The sequence below is a fragment of the Beta vulgaris genome, chromosome 4 (assembly GCF_026745355.1).
Source record: "Beta vulgaris subsp. vulgaris cultivar EL10 chromosome 4, EL10.2, whole genome shotgun sequence".
Classification (NCBI taxonomy): Eukaryota; Viridiplantae; Streptophyta; class Magnoliopsida; order Caryophyllales; family Amaranthaceae; genus Beta; species Beta vulgaris.
This window is the reverse complement of record NC_079205.1, coordinates 63,809,825-63,829,942: the sequence shown is the minus strand read 5'-3', so window position 1 is coordinate 63,829,942 and position 20,118 is coordinate 63,809,825. Positions and strand designations below refer to the sequence as shown.

At 33.3% G+C, this 20,118-nt stretch overlaps 2 protein-coding genes across 4 annotated transcripts; both read right to left on the bottom strand.

Annotated features, from left to right (window-relative positions):
* Window positions 1-8,754: 8,754 nt before the first annotated feature.
* Window positions 8,755-16,138, bottom strand: LOC104890005 (hypothetical protein). 2 transcript variants are annotated; one of them, XM_048643787.2, is made up of 7 exons: window positions 16,008-16,138; window positions 14,585-14,668; window positions 13,891-14,031; window positions 12,994-13,149; window positions 11,579-11,632; window positions 10,353-10,490; window positions 8,755-9,183 (listed from the first exon to the last, which is right to left on the bottom strand). In XM_048643787.2, exons 1-7 carry the CDS (start codon window positions 16,107-16,109, stop codon window positions 8,812-8,814), a joined length of 1,047 nt encoding a protein of 348 aa, XP_048499744.1. In that variant the 5' UTR covers window positions 16,110-16,138; the 3' UTR covers window positions 8,755-8,811. The 2 variants fall into 2 exon arrangements, with proteins under 2 accessions (XP_048499744.1, XP_010673657.2); XM_010675355.4 differs by lacking the exon at window positions 16,008-16,138 and adding an exon at window positions 14,951-15,999.
* A 94-nt stretch (window positions 16,139-16,232) lies between these two features.
* Window positions 16,233-19,051, bottom strand: LOC104890003 (hypothetical protein). 2 transcript variants are annotated; one of them, XM_010675354.4, is made up of 6 exons: window positions 18,948-19,051; window positions 18,823-18,873; window positions 17,197-17,265; window positions 16,957-17,103; window positions 16,713-16,786; window positions 16,233-16,625 (listed from the first exon to the last, which is right to left on the bottom strand). In XM_010675354.4, the coding sequence occupies exons 3-6, from the start codon at window positions 17,242-17,244 to the stop codon at window positions 16,490-16,492; spliced, it is 405 nt and encodes a 134-aa protein (XP_010673656.2). In that variant the 5' UTR covers window positions 17,245-17,265; window positions 18,823-18,873; window positions 18,948-19,051; the 3' UTR covers window positions 16,233-16,489. The 2 variants fall into 2 exon arrangements, with proteins under 2 accessions (XP_010673656.2, XP_057250536.1); XM_057394553.1 differs by having other exon boundaries at window positions 16,427-16,625; window positions 17,197-17,260.
* Window positions 19,052-20,118: the final 1,067 nt, after the last annotated feature.

The window sequence follows — 20,118 nt, the reverse complement described above, 5'->3', positions numbered from 1 at the left end:
GCTATGGTTGTCAAAAACTGAACCGATCCATGGGTAGTCCACCTGCATTCAATTAATTATTGCATCAGATGTGTTCCGATTTGACATAATTAGGTATAGAAACCTGATCCATTCCGATCTGAAATCAACCCAACCCAGTTATATCTGAGCAATTAGAACTCAGCCTAATTTGTGTCGACCCAAACTTAACCCAAACCCAGTTAGAACTGAAAATCATAATCTGAACCCAAATTACATCCGACTCAAAGTTCACCCAAAACCAATTAAACCCAAAAAAAACTCATTTAGACCCAACCCATGTTAACCCGATCCATTATCGACCCGACATTATCAACATAATATGCTGTGGATATCGCCAATGACTACAAAAGAACGGACTCAAACATATAATGACTTAATCCACTTCCACCCTAATCTGAGATAAGTTGACCCAAGCCCACCTGAAACCGTATTGAGCCAATGTCCATCTGAATCTCAATTGAGCCGACCCAAGTACGTCCTAACACGACTCGGTCGACCCAAGTTCACCTGAATCCAACTTAATCCGCATAAACTCATTTGGAATCCGGCCTGAGGCAATCCAAAGTCGATTAGAGCCAAGCGGAAATGGTCCAACCCATACCAACCCGCACCTTGTATACGTTAGTCAGGTTGTATTTGACATAAGTGGCCCTGACCCAACCCAGATCCGGTCTAAAAAAAAGTTTGATTCGATATGATCCTATCACATCTAACCCCTAAATGCACCTAAGTGCCATACAAATAAGGGACATTTGTTATTTTTTCACTTTTATCCTTCTTTTATTATCTATCTTTGACTTTTAGTTCAAGTGAAAACCTTATTTTGAAAAGAAAAAAATAACTATGTATTGAAAGATCCCACATTACAAGTGATTGTCTTCACTTGGTTAATTAATGCAATTTCTTTAACAAAATCGAGGCAGGAGTAGCTTTCATCTTATTCTAGGTGGTTCATACTAATAGAAAGTTAGATACTGCGTTTTTGTGTATTTGAAATACTGCGTTTTGGAGTTTTGAAGACTTCAAATACACAATGATAAATAATTCGAAGCATATCGCCCGAAAGACAAAAATAGTTAAACTCCATTATCCATTATACCAAAATATTTGTATCGGGATCAGCTGTGTCCATTAATTAACCTAAGACTAGCTAATTATGGCTGCACAACTCTTTTGTTTATAATTGTGGCTGATACGCTATACTAGAGTTAGCTACCCATTAAAACCTAAACTACACTTATGTTTCCTATTAAAGAACCTAAACTATATGATTTCGTTCCATGATTCCATCAAAGTATTATAAGCTCAAACCCCATTAACTTTGTCAAGGATACTACCAATAATACTCTAGTCTAGGCAACGTGATTAACACACTATTCACCCATGATCCTTATTATATATATTCTACCATTTATAGGAGAGAAGAAACAGTTTCTAAGGCAAAAAACAAAGGAGCTTAGAAAAAACAGTTTCTAGCTACCATACATTTTCAGAAGGAAGTGAACATTGAATTGTCAAGGTAATCCAGGCCCGGCTAATTAAGGCCTTGTGCAGGGTGAGTAACTGCACAGGACCTCCAAAATATAAGAGCTCAATTGTATATGTTAACTAGTTATTAGGCCCGGGTTAATCCCCAGGTAAGAAAAAATTTCATTTATTAATATAATATTTTATGCTAATAACACTAAATACAACCTAGCCTAATGGTTAGAACTTATTGAGGTCTCAAGATCAAACCCTATATTATGCAATTTCTTAATTTTTATTATTGTACGTGGATTACATGAATTAAAACTCCCTAGAAGGAGCGCCACGTGGCACAGTTTCTTGTTTTCGCATGCTTTTTAATATATTTGTATAGATGCTCAAAGTAAAAAAAAAAAAACATAAATCTAATTAGTGCTGCTTCACGCGTTTAGCCGTCTACTTTCTTCTCCTCATTTCTTCCAAGTTCAAAAACAGCAAAACCCATTAATGAATATTGAATCATCTATCATTTCCCATTCTCCAACATATACATTTTCAATGTCACTTTCTCTCTCCCACTTTTTTTAATCCTCCATTTTTTGCATTTGATTGATTTCGCTGCATCACTACCTAGTACTACACTACCACCAACAATCCTTTCAACTTTACCATTCTTTAACCTTTTCTCTTCATAGTTTGGAGAAGATCATGCATTTATTTCAGGTTTTTATGCTAGTTTTATTACTGGAGCTGGCTATTCTCTTATCTGCGGGAGGAGAGCAACCTGAGGAGATGGACTTGCAACAATCTCGCAGGAAGGTTTTTAAGGTGCCGAGTATAGTGGTAGCCATGTTAGGTTCTTTACTTATAGGTTTTATTATAGGATTTCTAGTGCATTGTATTTATGTTAGATATTTCAAACCTACTAAAGTTTACCCTGAAACTGAACAGATGGTTTAGAATATTATTGTGTGATTGTGTGAATAATAGCAAATCTGAGCCCTAGTGCCCTACATAATGTTAAGAGATTGCTAGATAGTTGTATATATTATTGTCATGTGAATAATCTTCTGATTTCTCAACTTCTCTACTCTTTTCTTTCACAACACATCTCTTCAGATGAAGAAGTCCATACATTTATTTCAATTGTTTGTATTGTTGTTAATGTTGCCATTCACTACCAGCTGGAGGAGATAATGACTTGCAAGAGTCATAGTAAAAAAACTAATAATAGTCATCTCTTCAATTTTAGGTTTTATATTAGGAATTCTAGTGTTCCTTTTTTGTGTTAGTGTATTGTAATTATACTATACTAGCTATATATTTTCAGTTGAGTTCAATCGAGTTCAATATGTGGCTAAGTTGGTTTGATCATAATTCAATAAGTTTATTTTGGTTTTCGATATGTGGCTAAACTGGTTTGATCAGAGTTCAATAAGTTTATTTTGGTTTGCTATTTTTAAGGTACTAACTTGGTGATTATGCCATGTCCTATATGCTCACTTTGGTGTGGTTACTAGCTAGACAATATTGTGTTAAATTATTTTAGCCTAATCAAACTCAACCAGAAATTAAATTGATAGTTGAAATAATATTTGCATGTCACTCATTATTAGCATACTATGTTTGAAAACAATAATTTCTAATTAATTAGACTAAATAGCTAGCTTGCTTTATTCTAGATAATTGTTGGGAACAAACTTCCCATAATATCTCCCAACATTAGGGTAAAATTTTATCTGAAATTCTATACATCGCCCCCTCAATTACTTAAAATCGCCCAAAAAAAACATTAAAATTACATTTATAACCTTTCTCTTTTTTTTTCTGAAATCACCACCATCCCCCTCACCTCCTGTCTGCCAGGCTGCCACCACCACTACCACCATCCCCCTCAGCTTCTGCCTGCCACCACCACCCACACATCTCACTCCACCACCCTCACCTCCATTGAAATTACCCCTCTCTCTCCTTCAATATTTACGTACCACCACCACCCTCACCTCCACCACGCGTTATGTCGCACACAACCACCCCTTAAGCCGTTGAAATTTTTTATATGGGCGAACGTCCGGCCACGACGTTCCGCCCATGGTGCGAACGTCCTGGCCGGACGTTCGCCCATATAAAAAAATTTCAAGTGGTTGTGGTGGAGGACGTCAGGTGATGGCGTGGAGGTCGATGGTGGTAGTGGGAAGGTAGGGGTGGTGGTGGGGGTGGTGGGTGGTGTGGAAAAGAGGAGAGGGAAGGTAGGTGGTGGCGAGGTGGTGGGGAAAAGAGGAGAGGGTGAAATGGCAGTAGGTTGGTGGTGGTGGGGGTGGTGGGTGCCTGGGTGGTGTGGAAAAGAGGAAAGGGTGAAATGATCTATAAAAATATATTTGGGGCAATTTTAAGTAATTTTTGGACGATGTTTAACAATCTTCAATTTTATTAATACTCATGACAATTTTTAACAATACATCTAATTATCCCAAGGACCTCCAAAAATAGATGAGTCCACCTCTATAATAACCAGCATGATAAGTATGATAACCAGCATCTAAGAGACTAAGACAGTGTATGGTTCGTCACAATTCCTAAACTTTTCTGTATCTTAACTCTTGAGGGTTGACATTCTTAAAAGTTAAAATTAAACCTTCATCAACAACAGTGACATGTAGAATAAATGCTGATAACGTTGGGTGTCATAAATTGCCATAGCACCATTACCCATCATCTTGATGCTACAATTATCAAAATCAAATTGAACATATTGATATTATACTATTACAAAATAGTATATATGTATTATGGGATATCAAAATTCTACTTGAGTTAAGTGTTAACCATTGTTTTATTAAGATAAATTTGTCAATATATATCATATTTTGGACACTTTTTAAAATAAATATCTAAGTTGTTTGAAACTTGATATAAATACTAAAGGTTACCAAGTTTTTTTTTGGAATAACTACCATTTAACGGAATCTTACAAAAAAAACCGTTAGTTTTGCTACATTAGTAGCACGTGAAATTACGATTTTACCCTTCCTCCACCACCACAACCTGCAACAACCATGTTTTCCAATGTTGCTGCCACCACCGCCCCCACTTATCCAAAAATCGACCTACTCACAACCACAACAAACTACGAAACCATCACCTCCCTCCACCCACTCAAAATCATCCCACCCCAACACCCTCACCAACTACGAAACTACCACCACCTCCACCCATCAAAAAATCAACCCACCCCACAATACTAACCAACTATGAAACCATTACCTCGTAATGGTGGTTGGGAGAGAGAATGGGATCCCAAGGCTAGTGAATTTCATGAGGTTTTGGTGGTAGTGGCGGAGGAGATTAATGGGAGGTAAGAAGGTAATTTTGCAGCAGCATGTCACTAACGTTGGAAAATTAACGATTTTCTGAAAATATATGAAGTGGTAGTGATTCCAAAAGAAATAGCAGAAAGTTGGTATATTTATATAAAATTTCAAACAACTTAGGTACTGTATTTATTTCCAAAAAGTGCTCAAAGTGTGGTATTTATTAACAAATTCTCCTTAGCTTGTTTTGATAAGATTATTAAGATATTTGAGTTTTTCAAAATTTAGATATTTTCTCCTTGTCAAAAATAAATGTTGTGTTATAAATTTTATTTTTTTGGTTAAAATAAGTGTTTCTTCATAACATTTATTGCTTGTTTTTAAAATTTTGATTTACCATTCTCATTATATATTTCTTTATCCACTCTAATTGCCTAAGCCAAAAATAACAACTCCACTCCTCAAAAGAAGAAAAAAAGACCACCCTTGCAACTTCTTTTATATAGTGGCGTATATCTAAATTCCGTGAAGAAAAAACAAATTCAACTAAAATTATTATCCCGAAGAAGTAAAAAATTGTATTATTAAATTTATGCCAAAACAATTTCTCTCTCTATATATATATATGATAAAAAAAAAATCAAAAATTATGTTTTTTTAAACTACTTCCTCCTATTCTTTTTAATTTACTCACTTTATTATTTTCAGGAGAAAAACTAAGAGGAAGTACAAAAATATAAAGTATCAATTAAAACTCGACAATGACTCATCCCGAAAAGATTCATTACTCCTATTTGTTGACTGACAGCTACTAATAGAACTCTAAGCGATGGGGCCAAACTTTGCAGGAACTCCATTTTTCCCTTTATTGTTTATCAAGTTTTTTTTTTAGGGGAAACATGTTAGAAGCTTATAATATTGTTCATTAGGTTGTTTTTCTTTTGTTGTTGTTTTCCGTTGTACGTTTTAATCTTCGTGTATCACCAATTACAACTAGTAAATATGACTAGCCAAGTTGTTGCACTCAAGAAACATGAACTCTTACCTTGTCAATTTATATGATACTTGCTCCCCTCCAACTACAGAATATTTATCTGGGACATGATCACATGACCCAAACCAACGTCCTTAGAAACTTGGACAAAACTTGGCATTGAAGATTAATGCATTATCCTTTTTTAAACTTCTATGAAAGAGTTTCATTATGAGTTTATGACATTGATATACCAATTGAAAAGATAAATTGTCACGTTAAACCACCCAAAATTGCCACCCTCGCTCACAATTTTTTTTTGTTAAGGCCTTCTTTGCCAGATTATTTATAAAAGTTGTTTCTCGCAAAAACTTATACAAGTATTTAAAAGTTGTTTCTCGCAAATTTTCCTCCCTACTACGACAATTACATCTCTAAGCCAATCCATGACCAGCATATGATATGATGATATCTTTTCTGGTCTTTTTTCTTTTGGTAAAATATCTTCTCTGATGTGGTGGTCAATTCTTGATCTCTTAATTAATGTTATCCTATTCTTCTAAATTTGACAATAATCTCTTATTTACCACACTGGTGGAATCTGCTAATCAAGCTGAATGGGGTGGTGAAATTGGAAATCCTGGACTATTATTCCCCGGACCTGGAATGGGAAATGGGTTATTGGCAAGCTACGATACTAGTAATTCAGCATGTATTGTACATGCAACAGTGGTGGATGAAAGTTTTAAGAATGTCAATCCTCAACAGACTTTAAAGGTCTGGAATTGTGAATATTTATACACAGTTCTAGATGATGGATATCAAACTGAATATTTAGGACGACTCATTTTCTATGGTGGCCGTTCATAAATTTATTTGAATTACAATGATAAATGTTAAATTGTGGAAGGTTCAACGAGATACAAAAGTAAAATTAGTTACTGGTTAGAAAAACCTAGCCTCCCCTCTCCTTTTCTCTCTCTAAAACCCTAGCCTCCCTTACCCCTTCTTCATCAATTAGGGGGCTGCCATGGATGTTTTCATCCATGGTAAGCCCCTTTTTCCCTTTTATTTTCAGTTTTTAGTTCATTTTATTGTTTTGTTCAATAAATTAGTATCTCTTTATGAGATTTTCTCAAACCCTTTTATGGGGTTTTTAGTTTCTGTTTTGGAAATCTCCTTCTCCCCTATGGGAGTTGTGAGTATGTTTTTAGGTATGAGAAATTATTCTCATTGGTTGAAGTTCGAGATTCAACCTGAAGAATTAGGGTTTCACAACTTCTGTAAAATTATGGAAGACTATTGGAGTACGTTCATCCCAAAATTTCCGCATCTGCAGATCGTATGCCGAACCAGAGCGAACTCACAGATTGCATTGCTTCAGATGAAGATTTTTATTAAGGCAAAATTAAGTCAAATCTGCGATGTTTACATTTCTAGGGTGATATGTATTTCTATTAGAATTTTATGTTTTTCAGAAATGACTTGTAAGTGCCGTTTGGCGAAATATTAATGAAATCCCTTTTCTTTCAAAAAAAAATTGTGGAAAGTTCATAGCTCAATTTGTAGTTTATCAAACATTAACATCTATCAATAATACCAAGTTTGATACTAAGTTTTGTAAGCTTAAGGCTATGTTTAGTTCACCTGAAATTTTCTGATCTGAACTTATTTTTTCTGATCTGATCTGATCTGAACTGATCTGATCTGATCTGATTACAAGATCTTATCTTTCAGATTTTTCTCAATAATATAAGAAAAAATATAGTCATGTGGAGTCTTGTTTGATTCGTCTCAATGAGTACTTTATTAATATTCAATTATTATAATTTTTACTAATATGTAATGAAAGATATTTAATAGTATAATGATTTTTAAATATAAGCAAGATCTGATCTGAACTGATCTGATCTGATCTGAACTTATTTTTTCTGATCTGATCTGATCTGAAATAAGCAAAAATAAGGTGAGCTGAACATAGCCTAAATGGTCTAGTTAGTCCAGTTGGTCCAGCCTAAATGGTCCAATTGTTAGCTGCTAGTATTGTAAGCTTTTTATCTTTTGTCCTTTAGTGTGAATCATCCTTGGGATTGGTGATGATAGCAGTATAAATACTAGGTTGCTTTGTCTGAGGTAGGTAACATATTATTGAATGAAATCAACCTTGAATGCGCCACGATTCTCTCTTGCTTACTTTCTTCTTTCTTGAGTAACCATGACTTACTCAACGTGATATTAAAGCTATTGGTTCGTCTAGTAACAAGAGCGAAATTGTAGGAAAACTTTTCTCGTGTTCAATTGTTCCTTACTTCAGTTTCTTCTTCTTTAAAAATTTAGTCTTTAAATCTGACTGAAATGGCTGGTGGACAAGAAAAAATTAAACTTTCAAATATCCTGCATCCACTCTATATCCATCCATCTGATGGTCTTAACCCAATTTCATAGAGAAATTGCAAGGTTCAACTAACTACATACCATGGAGAAAGTCTATGGAGATCAATCTTGCTTCTAAGAGGAGGTTGGGGTTTGCGAATGGGTTGGTTACAAGAGATAAAGAAGACATTCAAAAGCAAGACCAATGAGACACTTGCAACCATATTGTCATTGCCTGGATTCATGGGTCTATCTCCGAACAAATCAAAAAATCCATTTTGTATCTTTATACAACTAGAGAAATACGGCTGCATCTGGAGAGAAGGTTTTGTTTGACAAATAGGTCTACCAAGTATAGACTTAATAAAAGTCTATATGAAACAAAACAAAATGGTGGATCTGTGAATGACTATTATACCAAGATGAAAGGAATATGGGAAGAACTTGAATCTCTAAATCAACGACAGCTAGTCAAACTCAACCAAAAATCAAATTGATAGCTAAAATATATTTACGCGTCACTCATTAGGATACTATTTCTAAAAACGATAATTTCCAACTAATTAGCTTGCTTTTTTCTCGATAATTTTCGAGAACAAACTGTCCATATTTCCAAACATTAGGGTAAAATTTTATTAATGCTCATAAGAATTTTTAACAATACATCTAATAATTCCAAGGACCTCCAAAAAATATGGCTCGACCTGCATAATCTCCTTGATAACCAGCATCTAATACAGTGTATGGTTCATTACAATTCGTAAATTTTTCTGTATCTTGAGGATTAACATTCTTAAAACTTTCATCAACAACAGTTGCATGTAGAATAAATGCTGAACGTTTATAGTCATAAACTGCCTTAGCACCATTACCCATCTCAGGGAGTTGAATTTGTAATGGTCCTGAATTAATCTCTCCTCCAAATTCAACTTGTGTAGCAAATTCTCTCAATGAGGCAAATAATTCTTTAGGCCAATATCCAACTTGAAATGTACTACTACCTATGAGTGATAGCCACCAATTTCCATCATCTTGATGCTACAATTATCAAAATTATATTGAACATATTGATATTAGTATAATAAAGAGTATATTTGTATTATGGTATATCAAAATTTAACTTGATAATAAAAGGATAAAATCTTGTGTTAACCATTGTTTAATAAGCTTAAGGTATACTTTCCCTATTTTTAAAATGCTGTTACACTTTTACTTTTCACGTATGTCAATACAAAAACTTCGAGCATTAATTTTTCTGGTCTTTTATTTGTAAAATCATAAACAATGAATATTTATAAAAGAGTTTTTTGTGGGGATACTAGGGTAATAGGGCATTTTATGGGATATACCTCACTAATTTTATTTTTTTTGTGGTTATATACCAACCTAAATTCAAGTTTTGTTAAAAGGTACCAAAAACACTATTTCCGACGAAAAAGTCAAATTTTCAGGCTTGACTTGATAGGAACTAGCGAGTGAGCCACAAATTGACAGTGAGGAAGTTGGAGGAAAATTAATGTAATAGAAGCAATTAAATATCACGCACTATACAAAGAGTAATTAAGCAAGTCAAAGGTCGAAAATTTGACTTTTTCGCCAGAAATAATAGTGTTTTTGATACCTTTTAACAAAAGTTAAATTTAGGTTGGTATATCCCCACAAAAGAAAATTAGTAAGGTATATTCCCACAAAATGCTCTAATACCCTGGTATATCCCCGCAAAAAAACTCTTTATAAAATACATATAAAAAGAATCTGAAAAAAATCTTGCATGACTATATTTTTCCTCACAAAGTCGAAAATTTGACTTTCTCACTAGAAATAGTATTTTTGGTACCTTTTAACAAAAGTTAAATTTAAGTTGGTATATCCCACAAAAAAAATTTAGTGAGTTGTATTCCCACAAAATGCTCTAATACCCTAATATATTCCCGCAAAAAACTCTTTATAAAATATACATATAAAATGAATCTGAAAAAAACCTCACATGACTATATTTCCCTACATACAAAATCACAAAAGATGATCAAACTGAAATTTGTGAAAAGTGGAAAATATTATAGTGTAACCATTAAAAAAAAACAGAGATGATATGTTTTAGAATTTAATCTTGATGTTTTTTTAGAGATGTCAACGAATCACAAGTTTACAACTAGTTATTGTCACCACCCAAGTTGTTGCACTCAACAAGAAACATGAAATCTTACCTTGGCAATTGATATGTTCCAAAATACTTGCACCCCTCCAACTACAGAATATCTATCTGGGACATTACCCAAACGAACGTCCTTAGAAACTTGGACAAAACCTGGGCATTGAAGATTAATGCATCCTGTTTGAAACGTCTGGAAAGAGTTTCATTATGACATACCAAACAAATTTATCAAAAACATAAATTGTTACCATAAACTATCCCATAATTGCCACCCTCAAACACAACATCATGTTCTATTATCTTGTGGTGATATTGGTTTGTGGGCTCTGGTGGTGGACTGGTGGTACAAGTGGTGGTGGTAGTGTAGATGCGACGAAGGAGGAGCGTGGTAGGAGAGAGGGAGGCATTATAGACTTTTCATTAGGGCTCTGCTTGGTTGGACGTAATAGAACATGATTTACGTGAAAACGTAGTTTCCAAAGGAAAACACAATTGCACGCTTATAGCTTAGAGCTCGTTCGGTATCAATGTGGTTTTCAGTTTTTTTGATTTTTTGTATTTAAAAGTCATATGATATGTGTCATATAGTCAAGCTTATTATAAACATGATGATTTGAAAACTGACAATTAAAGGCCCGTTCGGTATTACTGTGGTTTTTGTTTTTTGGGTTTTTGATTTTCAAAGTCATATGATATATGTCCTATAATGAATAAAAAATTAGTCAAATTTATTGGGAACATGATGATTTTGAAAACTGACAACTAAAAAGTGAAAACAACTTTTTTTGGTTTCCTGTTTTTGGTTTTTAGTTTTCAAAAAAAAACTGAAAACTGAAAACAAAAAACGATAATGAACGAGTCCTAAAAAACGCAAACCATTTTTTCTGGTTTTCTTTTTTTGCTTTTTGTTTTTAGAAAAACTGAAAATGATAATGAGCAAACCCTTAGTTTTTTCCTTATTTTGTTCCTTGCATAAACAAGTAGGGATAAAATAAATAATGTAACGGAATGGACGAAGATGGATGGGAGAAACGTGACCAATAGGGAGAAAAATGTGTTTCTCCTTTCTTTGAGGATGAAAATGTTTTCCAACATAGTGGGAAAACAATTTTTCCACCGTTTTCGAACCAAATGAAAGAAAATAAAAACCACTTTTATAAGAAAGGTTTTATACCCAACCAAACACACTCTAAAATCTAAATACAGACAATATTTAGCCTCACTTTTCCATTTTTTCCACTTTTCCTTCCCATAAAATAATAATCCAAGAATGCTTACCATATATTTTGCATAAAAATGGGCTTCATAATCTTTGAACAGATCCGGATTTACCTGTGGAACAACCATCTAACATCATAAATAAAGTGTAATACTTCAATGTAAGTACTCCCATTAACTCATCTCCACTTCCAAGCATAGTTGCACAGTTAGAACAAAAATTATTAAAAGAGACAGTTTAATTTTAACATAAAAAGAGAGTCACTAAATAGATTAAACTAGCTACAGAAAGAAATTAACTTAGACATTATTGGGCTAATTCTCTTTTTAATATTGGACTCACCATTACCTAATTTTAATTTAAAAGTATGCGATCTCTTACCAGACAAAATCTAGTTAGAAATAGGTACTCTTTGAGAAAAAGCTTTAATGGGCCTTATTTGATGGGCCAGGTATTCATAGTAATCCAATATTGCATGCGATTAGGTTATACTTTTCGAGTTTTCTATTGGTGGCCTTAAGTTTTTTTTCTCATCGGTAACCCTCAATTATTATTTTATTCTAAAATGTGACCTTATAGAGTAAAAAAAAACGTTATTTTTGTTAACTTTGTATTAGAACTAATCTCTTGGCACACAAACCAAGGTGCTTCCGATCAATTTTTGTCAATTTTGACCCTTAAGGGCCAAACTGACACTGAATTCTTTAACCGACCAATTTTTAGACATGAAAACCAATTTAGACTTTAAATTTGACCCTCAAAGGCTAAAGTGAGCCCCAAAACTTTAGCCGAGCAATATTTGCGACTACGCAAACCTAAATAATTTTCACACGCGAACTGAGACATTTATTCTAATGAAAAGTTAACGAAACTAATGGTTTTTTTACTCTATAAGGTCATATTTGGGAATAAAACAATAATTGAAGGTCACCAGTGGGAATAAAAAGCCTTAGGACCACCAATGGAAAACTCGAAAAGTTCACCTCAAAAAAGCACAGTTTCAATACAAATAAATTAAATTAAGTAATATTAAGTTTAATTCATAATATATTATCAAAAAATAAAAGTTTAATTCAAAATAAATAAGTTTAGTTTTATAAATTTAAGTTTAACTCAACAAAAATAAGTTTAATTCACAAAAAATCAGTTGAACCACTAAAAATAAATAGGGCGTTACTCTGAATTTGACTACCACAAAATAAATTTAGTTTAAGAAGATCGACCAAAAATAGATAATCTTACAAACCAGACACTCAGGTGTGCTGTGAACATGGTATATCCAAGACTATTTTTTGCTCATTGCTCATTGTTCATTCTAATATAAATGAACAAAATGTACTAATAAGGAGACTTCCAAATGAGTAAATGAGCACAAATTAATCTTGGGTGTACCATGTTCATGATATATCAAGGTGTACGATGAATGAACTTAAGATAATCTCGTTAAATGCTTTTTCAAAATTAATTATCTAACCATCCATCCAGCTTCAATGTAATCGTTTGCATTTATAAGTTTAACTCGAGCAGAAGACCATTGAGTATTTTGCGCTCTGGGTTTATAGATACTTATTGAACCATCAACTCCAAAAAATCTCTTTCTTAGATCTGCTCTTGTATGAACTACCGCAACCTGCACCAATTGACAATGAAGTACACCAAATGTGTGAGAGGAAATAATAAGTAAAGTTAAAGTTAAACCATTGGTTTCTAAAAATAATATGAGGACTAAAATAACTTTTTTTTTTTGAAGGGAAGGACTAATATAACTTGATTTCTAAAAATAAGGCATGTTAGCGTTTCAAAAGTAATTAGACTAAGAAAGATGATATATATATATAGGGATTATTTGACAATTGGTTGTTGACGGTTTTACTTAGCTTGTTTGACTGGCTGGAAGCATTGGCGGTATGTATTGGTTTTTTGAGTTGGTTGTTTAAGCCAACTGTTTGCAAAAGTGTTAGGTAAAATTAGTTGTGGCTGTTGGGGGTTATTAGAGAGTTTGTGGGGCAACAAGTCAAAAATCAATCCAAAAAACTACTCCTTTTCATTTTGGTTTAAAAACCAGCCAAAAAGCTAATAACCAATCACTTTTTTTGACTGTTTGACCAAATTAAAAAGCCAAAAGACAATAAAAAAACCATTTACCAAACATGGTCATAGCGCCAAAGGATCGGTAGACAAAAATAAAATAAACAAATACAACTCTACCTTTTTGGTTATAAAAGAAAAATAGCGCCAAATTGATAAATATATTGCAATGGTACCAAAAAAAAAAACAAATTTTCGACCTCAAATATTATGCATGTCTTATCAACCTAATAGGTAATTCAAAAATAACTATGAGTATACGAAATAATCAAAAATGTCTTACACATTGTTCTTCTGAATTAGAAGGGAGTGAACGTGGTTGAGAAAAGTTGCTAGAATCTGAATTGGTTCTTAAAATAGGAATAGTCCCTATAGGGCAACCACCTGCTTTGCTTCCTTGATGTTCTACTATATTTGGTATACCCTGTGCATAAAAATTATGATTATACACTTCTAGAAAAACAATAATCTCCATTTAAAATTCAAGGAAATGTTTCTTTTATCCATCTAATCGATAATCTATTTACTCCTATGTGTTTAATTCGCAAAATCTAAATAACAAATTAACAATAATCTTCTTGGTAATTTATCTTTCTACTAGCTTAGGTGTGTCATAATCTTCAAATAGAGAACGATGAAGAAAAGGGAACATATCTTACATATCTTACAAATTTTAGTACCTATTTCCAATGATATTGCTTACTAGACAAATATATTCATCTTCAAAATTTCGATTACTTTTTTTTTTTTTTGTCCTACTACGATGAGTTTCCCACCGCTTTCGGTGAGTGGATTAATTTCGTGCGAGAGTTTGCATGGGTACCTCAAAGGGCAGCATCCCTCCCTGCTGGGATTTTTTCCATACCCAAGGCTTGAACCCGAGACCTTGGTTAAGGAGCGAGAGACCCTTAACTACTCACGCCAACCCTTAAAAATTCAATTACTTATGAAAGTATGGAGTAACAAACTAAACTTACCTTGGATGTGAGGTTTTTAAGCAACGGATGACTAAATGCTGGTTGCTTGTAAAAGTCTATGCAGTCATAAACACCATATTTGGTCTGCATGAGAAACAAAAAGAAAGAAAGAATAAGAAGGATTAGTAAACAACATTTTTTTATGAAAAAAAATACTAATACTAGTTAACACAACTTTTTTTTTTGTTTTATTAATCTTTGTCAATGGAACATACTCCCTATGATTTTTTTATCTTCCTCACCTCTCTCTGCGCGTCTCCCAATAAGTAGTAATTCAGACGAATCAAACAAGACTCCAAAAAATTGAGAAGATTCTCTCTAAATATGAATAGTGTCAAGATTTTGAGAATGATAAAAAAAAAATACCTGGATAGTACGCACTTGTTTGTTAGAGCATGATCCACTCAATACAAAAGAAGATAGAATTACTAAACATATAAGGGAAGACAACCTTAAAGCCATGATTATGACTATAACTCAATCTGGTTAGAGTGTGTTTTAAAAATGAAGAGCTGATGTAACGTTATCTCAGTGACTTCAGTTTTTTTTTTTCGTTTTTGAGGGAGACTTTAGTTTGTAACTGTTACTTAAATAGAGCATTTAAGGATCAAAATATCATAAAGGATTTCAACATGTTTGACTACGTTTTACTCTGTATTTATTAGGGATCCCAATACAATAGGCAATACGGATATTCTACCATATAAGAAAATTGAATTTCATACTTTTTTTTTTTTAGGGAAACAGTTAGATCGGGATATTATTGCAAATCATATTCCGCCAAAGTAATGATACTTTGGGGAATTGGAGCCATACAAACAACCGTTTTTTTTTTCATGATATATATAGGGAGTTAGGCCCTGTTATTCACCGAAGTGAAGTGAAGGACTTGTTCGTTATCGTTTTTTTGTTTTCAGTTTTTTTAAAAATTAAAAACTGGAACCAGAAAAAGTGGTTTTCACTTTTCAGTTGTCAGTTTTCAAAATCATCATGTTCCAAATAAATTTGACTAATTTTTTATTCATTATAGGACATATATCATATGACTTTGAAAATCAAAAAACCAAAAAACAGAAAACACATTAATACCGAATGGCCCCTAGTGTTCAATTTAATAAACTGAATAATAATAAAAAATAATTACTTAGGTGATTTGGGGGGATCCTTGTTATTAATCTTTATAGGTAGAAGTAGTTATATCTTATTTGAGGTTATTAGATGTAATAACACAATTTAGCGTTTTTTTTTTACTTTCACATGCATCGCGTGAGTTAACATGATACCAAATTTGTTAATAGCCTATTAACCATCTTTAACCATTAAATTGGTGTTAGTAAAAATATGTAGCTGCTGTAATGGTTTAATCAAACCGCTAAGGCTAATGGTTGTCAACATTCTCGATTTCGAAGTAGAAAAGGTTTACCAAAAAAAATTGGAGCTTCCATGGAAAAATTATAAAGCTCTTTGAGAATGTTGACGACCAATTGACTGAAGCAAAGTCTACAAAAATCATATAATGATCCATCAATCAGATGCAGTTCATCTTCTCCTAAAATGTGGTCTAATATTAATCATATGATAGATGCATTATTAAGATGCAGCTCATCTTCTGTTGACTCTGATGAATCTAGAAGCTAGTGTAGAAAGGTTTAGAGGTTTAAAAGTGAAAAATATGAGGAACAATATTTATTTTTCTGTAAGAATGTCTGTATCTAGTGTACTTTTTTTTGACAGATTTTCATTTAATGATGCATATCATATACTATATACAACTAACAGAATCATACCGAATTTCGAAGGTTTTATACATTTCTCAACAGCTTTTGTAGTTTTTCAGGCAAATCTATGACTCACAGTAGAAAGCACAATGGATCAAGGTTTTGAAACTAGTCCACAGCTGAATTTTCACTGGCCGATATGAACAGTTTGAAGTAGGCATTTGACATTATTAAGACGAGCATGCATTTCCTCGTTCGTTGTATCGATCATCCTCAGCTCTTTTATCTCTTCCTGCCATTTCTCGATCTGCTCCTTGTGGATCCTGTAACAAACAACCGAAAGACTAGGAAAATTAAATAACCTTCCCAAATGTGTATAGTCAAGAATTCATCTTGTGAAGCTCTCGTACATGAGAACTCGTTCTTCGAAGTCCTGGTTCAGCTTGGTAAACAGTGACTTGCCAGATTCCAGCATCTCAGAAACCTGACAAAAATTGATGATTATATTTGAACACTTCATATGTCCCATAACAACTCGATTAGAGCTGCAAATATTACTGAATGGAGGACTTAACAGTATAAATCAAGTTAAACTACTTTATAAATTGAAAAAGGCACAACATATTTTCCAAGCATGAGTATTATCTATTGGACCTGTTGATTAAAAGCCTCAACTTTCTCAAGAATGCGAGCAATGCCAAGCCTCATCTCTTCAGACCCAGAGAAGTTCATCTCACTTTCTTCTTCTTCTTCATTTTGTTCATCTGTTTCACCTCTTTCCTCACTTCTTTCATGCTCCATCTAGCAGAAGTTATTTAGAAATGAGCTTAATGTAGAGGAGAATAACAGCTAAAGCTTTAATCATCCGTTACTCTTCTAAAGACTAAAGCATACACTGTCCATCTTGCGCTTCCTTGCTATTTGAGTATCTTTCTCCTCCATGTTGATGACTGATTTACTATTCTGCATCCATAAGTACAGAATTATAAGGGCTATGTTGCATGTATCAGGCAAGTATTTGCTTTGCCGTATTAGTAGAGCAAGAACAAAAGAAAGAATTGTACATCAGGGGAGGGCTAAAACGAACACATGGACATGCAGTATTATGCTAGTTTAATTCATTTGGAAGCAGGAGACCTTGAACAGCATAAAGCATGGTGGCGAAGTTATGATTGTTTATCCCCTGATTAAGGTTCCAGAATAGAGTTCTGTGCAGAAAACAGTTGCTGTTTACATGAACTCCAAAGATTTAAATACTCACGAATGGGGTCAATAAAATTATAATTGAACCAAAAACATTAGACATACGGAAACCAAGTAGAAATCCCAACTGCAGTGAAACGAAATCAATGAAATCCTTATATTATGTCCATTTCTTTTTAATGGTTACACTTTGTTTTTTAACAATCACAATGCGAAAATTTGGACAGGATATAAATATCAAAACGTATCACATTAAAATTTGTTTCAGTATATATTTTCAGAACGTCAACTTTATAAAATTTACTACTAAAAACAATACTAATGGTAAAAGGTCCGTGAAACAGCAAGTGTAACCCTTAAAAAGCAAGAGAGGGATTATCAAAGTAATGGACCAAGTAAAACACAGTTAATCCTAACACATAACCTTCATTCCATAAAGATTGTCCAGAACAGTATTGAGTACGTTTGAGCCAGGAACGGAAGGATGCATATTACGAATTAAAAGTTGGAAACCTATCAAACTAATACTTTTGCGTAAAATAACTTTGTACTCACACACAACTAGCAATGAAAATTCATTTTCACATCATAGTTCAGAATTCAAAGTTCTAACTATTATAAAGCACAACCGTAACTAATTTTGTTCAATTCGAGCTTCCAAACTGATTATAGACAATAAACACACTTATCCTTCAATAAGCACTGAACTCAAACGCAAAATGTTGTGTATGTGAAAGCAAAACTAGCATTTAGGTCACATTGACAAGCAGTGAAAACTTCAGCACCAAATTTGCAAAACTTCTCTTCATTTCATAACTCCTTTAATAGATGATCACTGAAATCCTTGCAGCAATGATTATGCTACTTAAATTTGAATTTACTCAAATTGACAACAACGCTGACATGAAATTTGTGCCAATCATTTAAACTCAACCTCAACTTGATTTTCGTCAACTTTTCACAATCGAGGAAATGTGATCAAAAAAAGCGTATAACTGCTATGATTCGATACATTGATTAGGAGCAACTACTACAAATTCCTGAAATTAAAGTCATCAACCTAAATTATTTAAGATTTGAAGACGATTAATCAATTATCCAAATCACAAACGACCAGTTCCAGTAATCAAAACAAAAGTTAATTGAATTCAACGATCTTATAAATAAGCTAATCTATGAATTATACCTCAAAAAAACTAATCTATCAATTAGGTTTTTATAGTTGATCAATTAGCGTAATTATGAAAAAAAATATTCAAAACAAGAGCAGAAATTTTGAAATTCGAAGATTTAGATTGGCTTAGTTAGCAGACTTACCTCTGATTGTATAGCGCGCGATTTGAGAAATCAAGCTTCCAAATTCAATAACTACAGAAGAAAATCATAATCAGTGAAGTATGTAAGTGAGTTTGATAAACTTTAAAGAGAGATAGAGAGATAACCTGTTGCTTACGGAATTGTAGAGCGCCAAAATTTGAAGCAGAAAGAAATGAAATGGAAAACAAAGTGAAGTGGTGGTTCGAACTTCGCATTCATACGGGCCAGAGCCAGACCTAAGGTCCAATCACACATATGGTTGACTTCGTTACTCCGACGTCTTCATTTAGCTAAAAAACGAGGTATCGTGTCGTTTCGGACTTAGATATTTCATTTTAAACTAAAAACTTAACTTTTTTCTACAAAATAGCCGAGTCGGACACTTGAACACTCATATTCGAGTAGATGCTCAATCTGTGTCTGAGTAACATACGCGACCCATATAATTCAGGGTGGGTTCTCTCTTTTTTTTCCTTTGAGGTTATCTTCTCCTTAATTTATTAAAATTGGTTTTAAAAAAAAAAAAAAAGTTAAATTTAGTAAAAAAAAAATTCAATTCAGTAAAAATAAGTGCAGTTCATCAAAAATAAGATGGGTTCAGCAAAAAACTATCGTTATACAAGTAAGTTTCAGCTTCCATGTGTATACTTTATCCTAAAATTACACATGTATAGCTTTGTGGCAATGGAAAAAACTTATGTCTGTTAGATCAGAATTTGCGAAAGGTCTTAGATGGATTGTTGCGGGTGGGTCTCAATTGACTTTTGGAAGGATAATTGGGTTTTCCATTATCCTATCAGTAAAATATTAACCCCCTTCTAATCTTTCTAACCTTAAAGTCCATGATGTGATTTAAAATGGTACAAGTTGGAACACTCAGTTGTTGAGTTATTTCTTCCTGATTTTATTGTGAACAATATCAAAGCAGTTTATATTCCAAATTATTCGACTCCGGATAAAAGGATTTGGGGTCTTACGAAGGATGAGACTTTTTCCGTTATATCGAGAGCCCGTTTATTGCAAGGTAGTGACCTTATAGACAAAGTGAATTTAAATTGAATTTGGAACATTAATGTTTCTCCAAAAGTTACCTCCTTTCTTTGGAAAATCTTTAATAGATGTCTTCCTACTAAGGATAGACTTGAAAGAAGCCATGTTTTTACCCCACAACAATGTGTTTTGTGTAATATGAATAGAGAAACGATTTCCCATCTTTTGATCCATTGCAATTATACTACATATACTTTTAATATTCTTCAATCGATGGATTCCTGGCCAACTTTTTCCAATCCCCTT

Coding starts and splice junctions, on each gene's coding strand:
- LOC104890005 (XM_048643787.2), bottom strand. CDS start 16,109: ATGGATCATTATATGATTTTTGTAGACTTTGCTTCAGTCAATTGGTCG. Junction 14,032..14,584: donor TTAAAAACCTCACATCCAAG/GTAAGTTTAGTT, acceptor TTTTATGCACAG/GGTATACCAAATATAGTAGA. Junction 10,491..11,578: donor ATTTTTATGCAAAATATATG/GTAAGCATTCTT, acceptor AACTCTTTCCAG/ACGTTTCAAACAGGATGCAT.
- LOC104890003 (XM_010675354.4), bottom strand. CDS start 17,244: ATGGAGGAGAAAGATACTCAAATAGCAAGGAAGCGCAAGATGGACAGT. Junction 16,787..16,956: donor TTGAGGCTTTTAATCAACAG/GTCCAATAGATA, acceptor AATTTTTGTCAG/GTTTCTGAGATGCTGGAATC. Junction 16,626..16,712: donor TTCGAAGAACGAGTTCTCAT/GTACGAGAGCTT, acceptor TGTTTGTTACAG/GATCCACAAGGAGCAGATCG.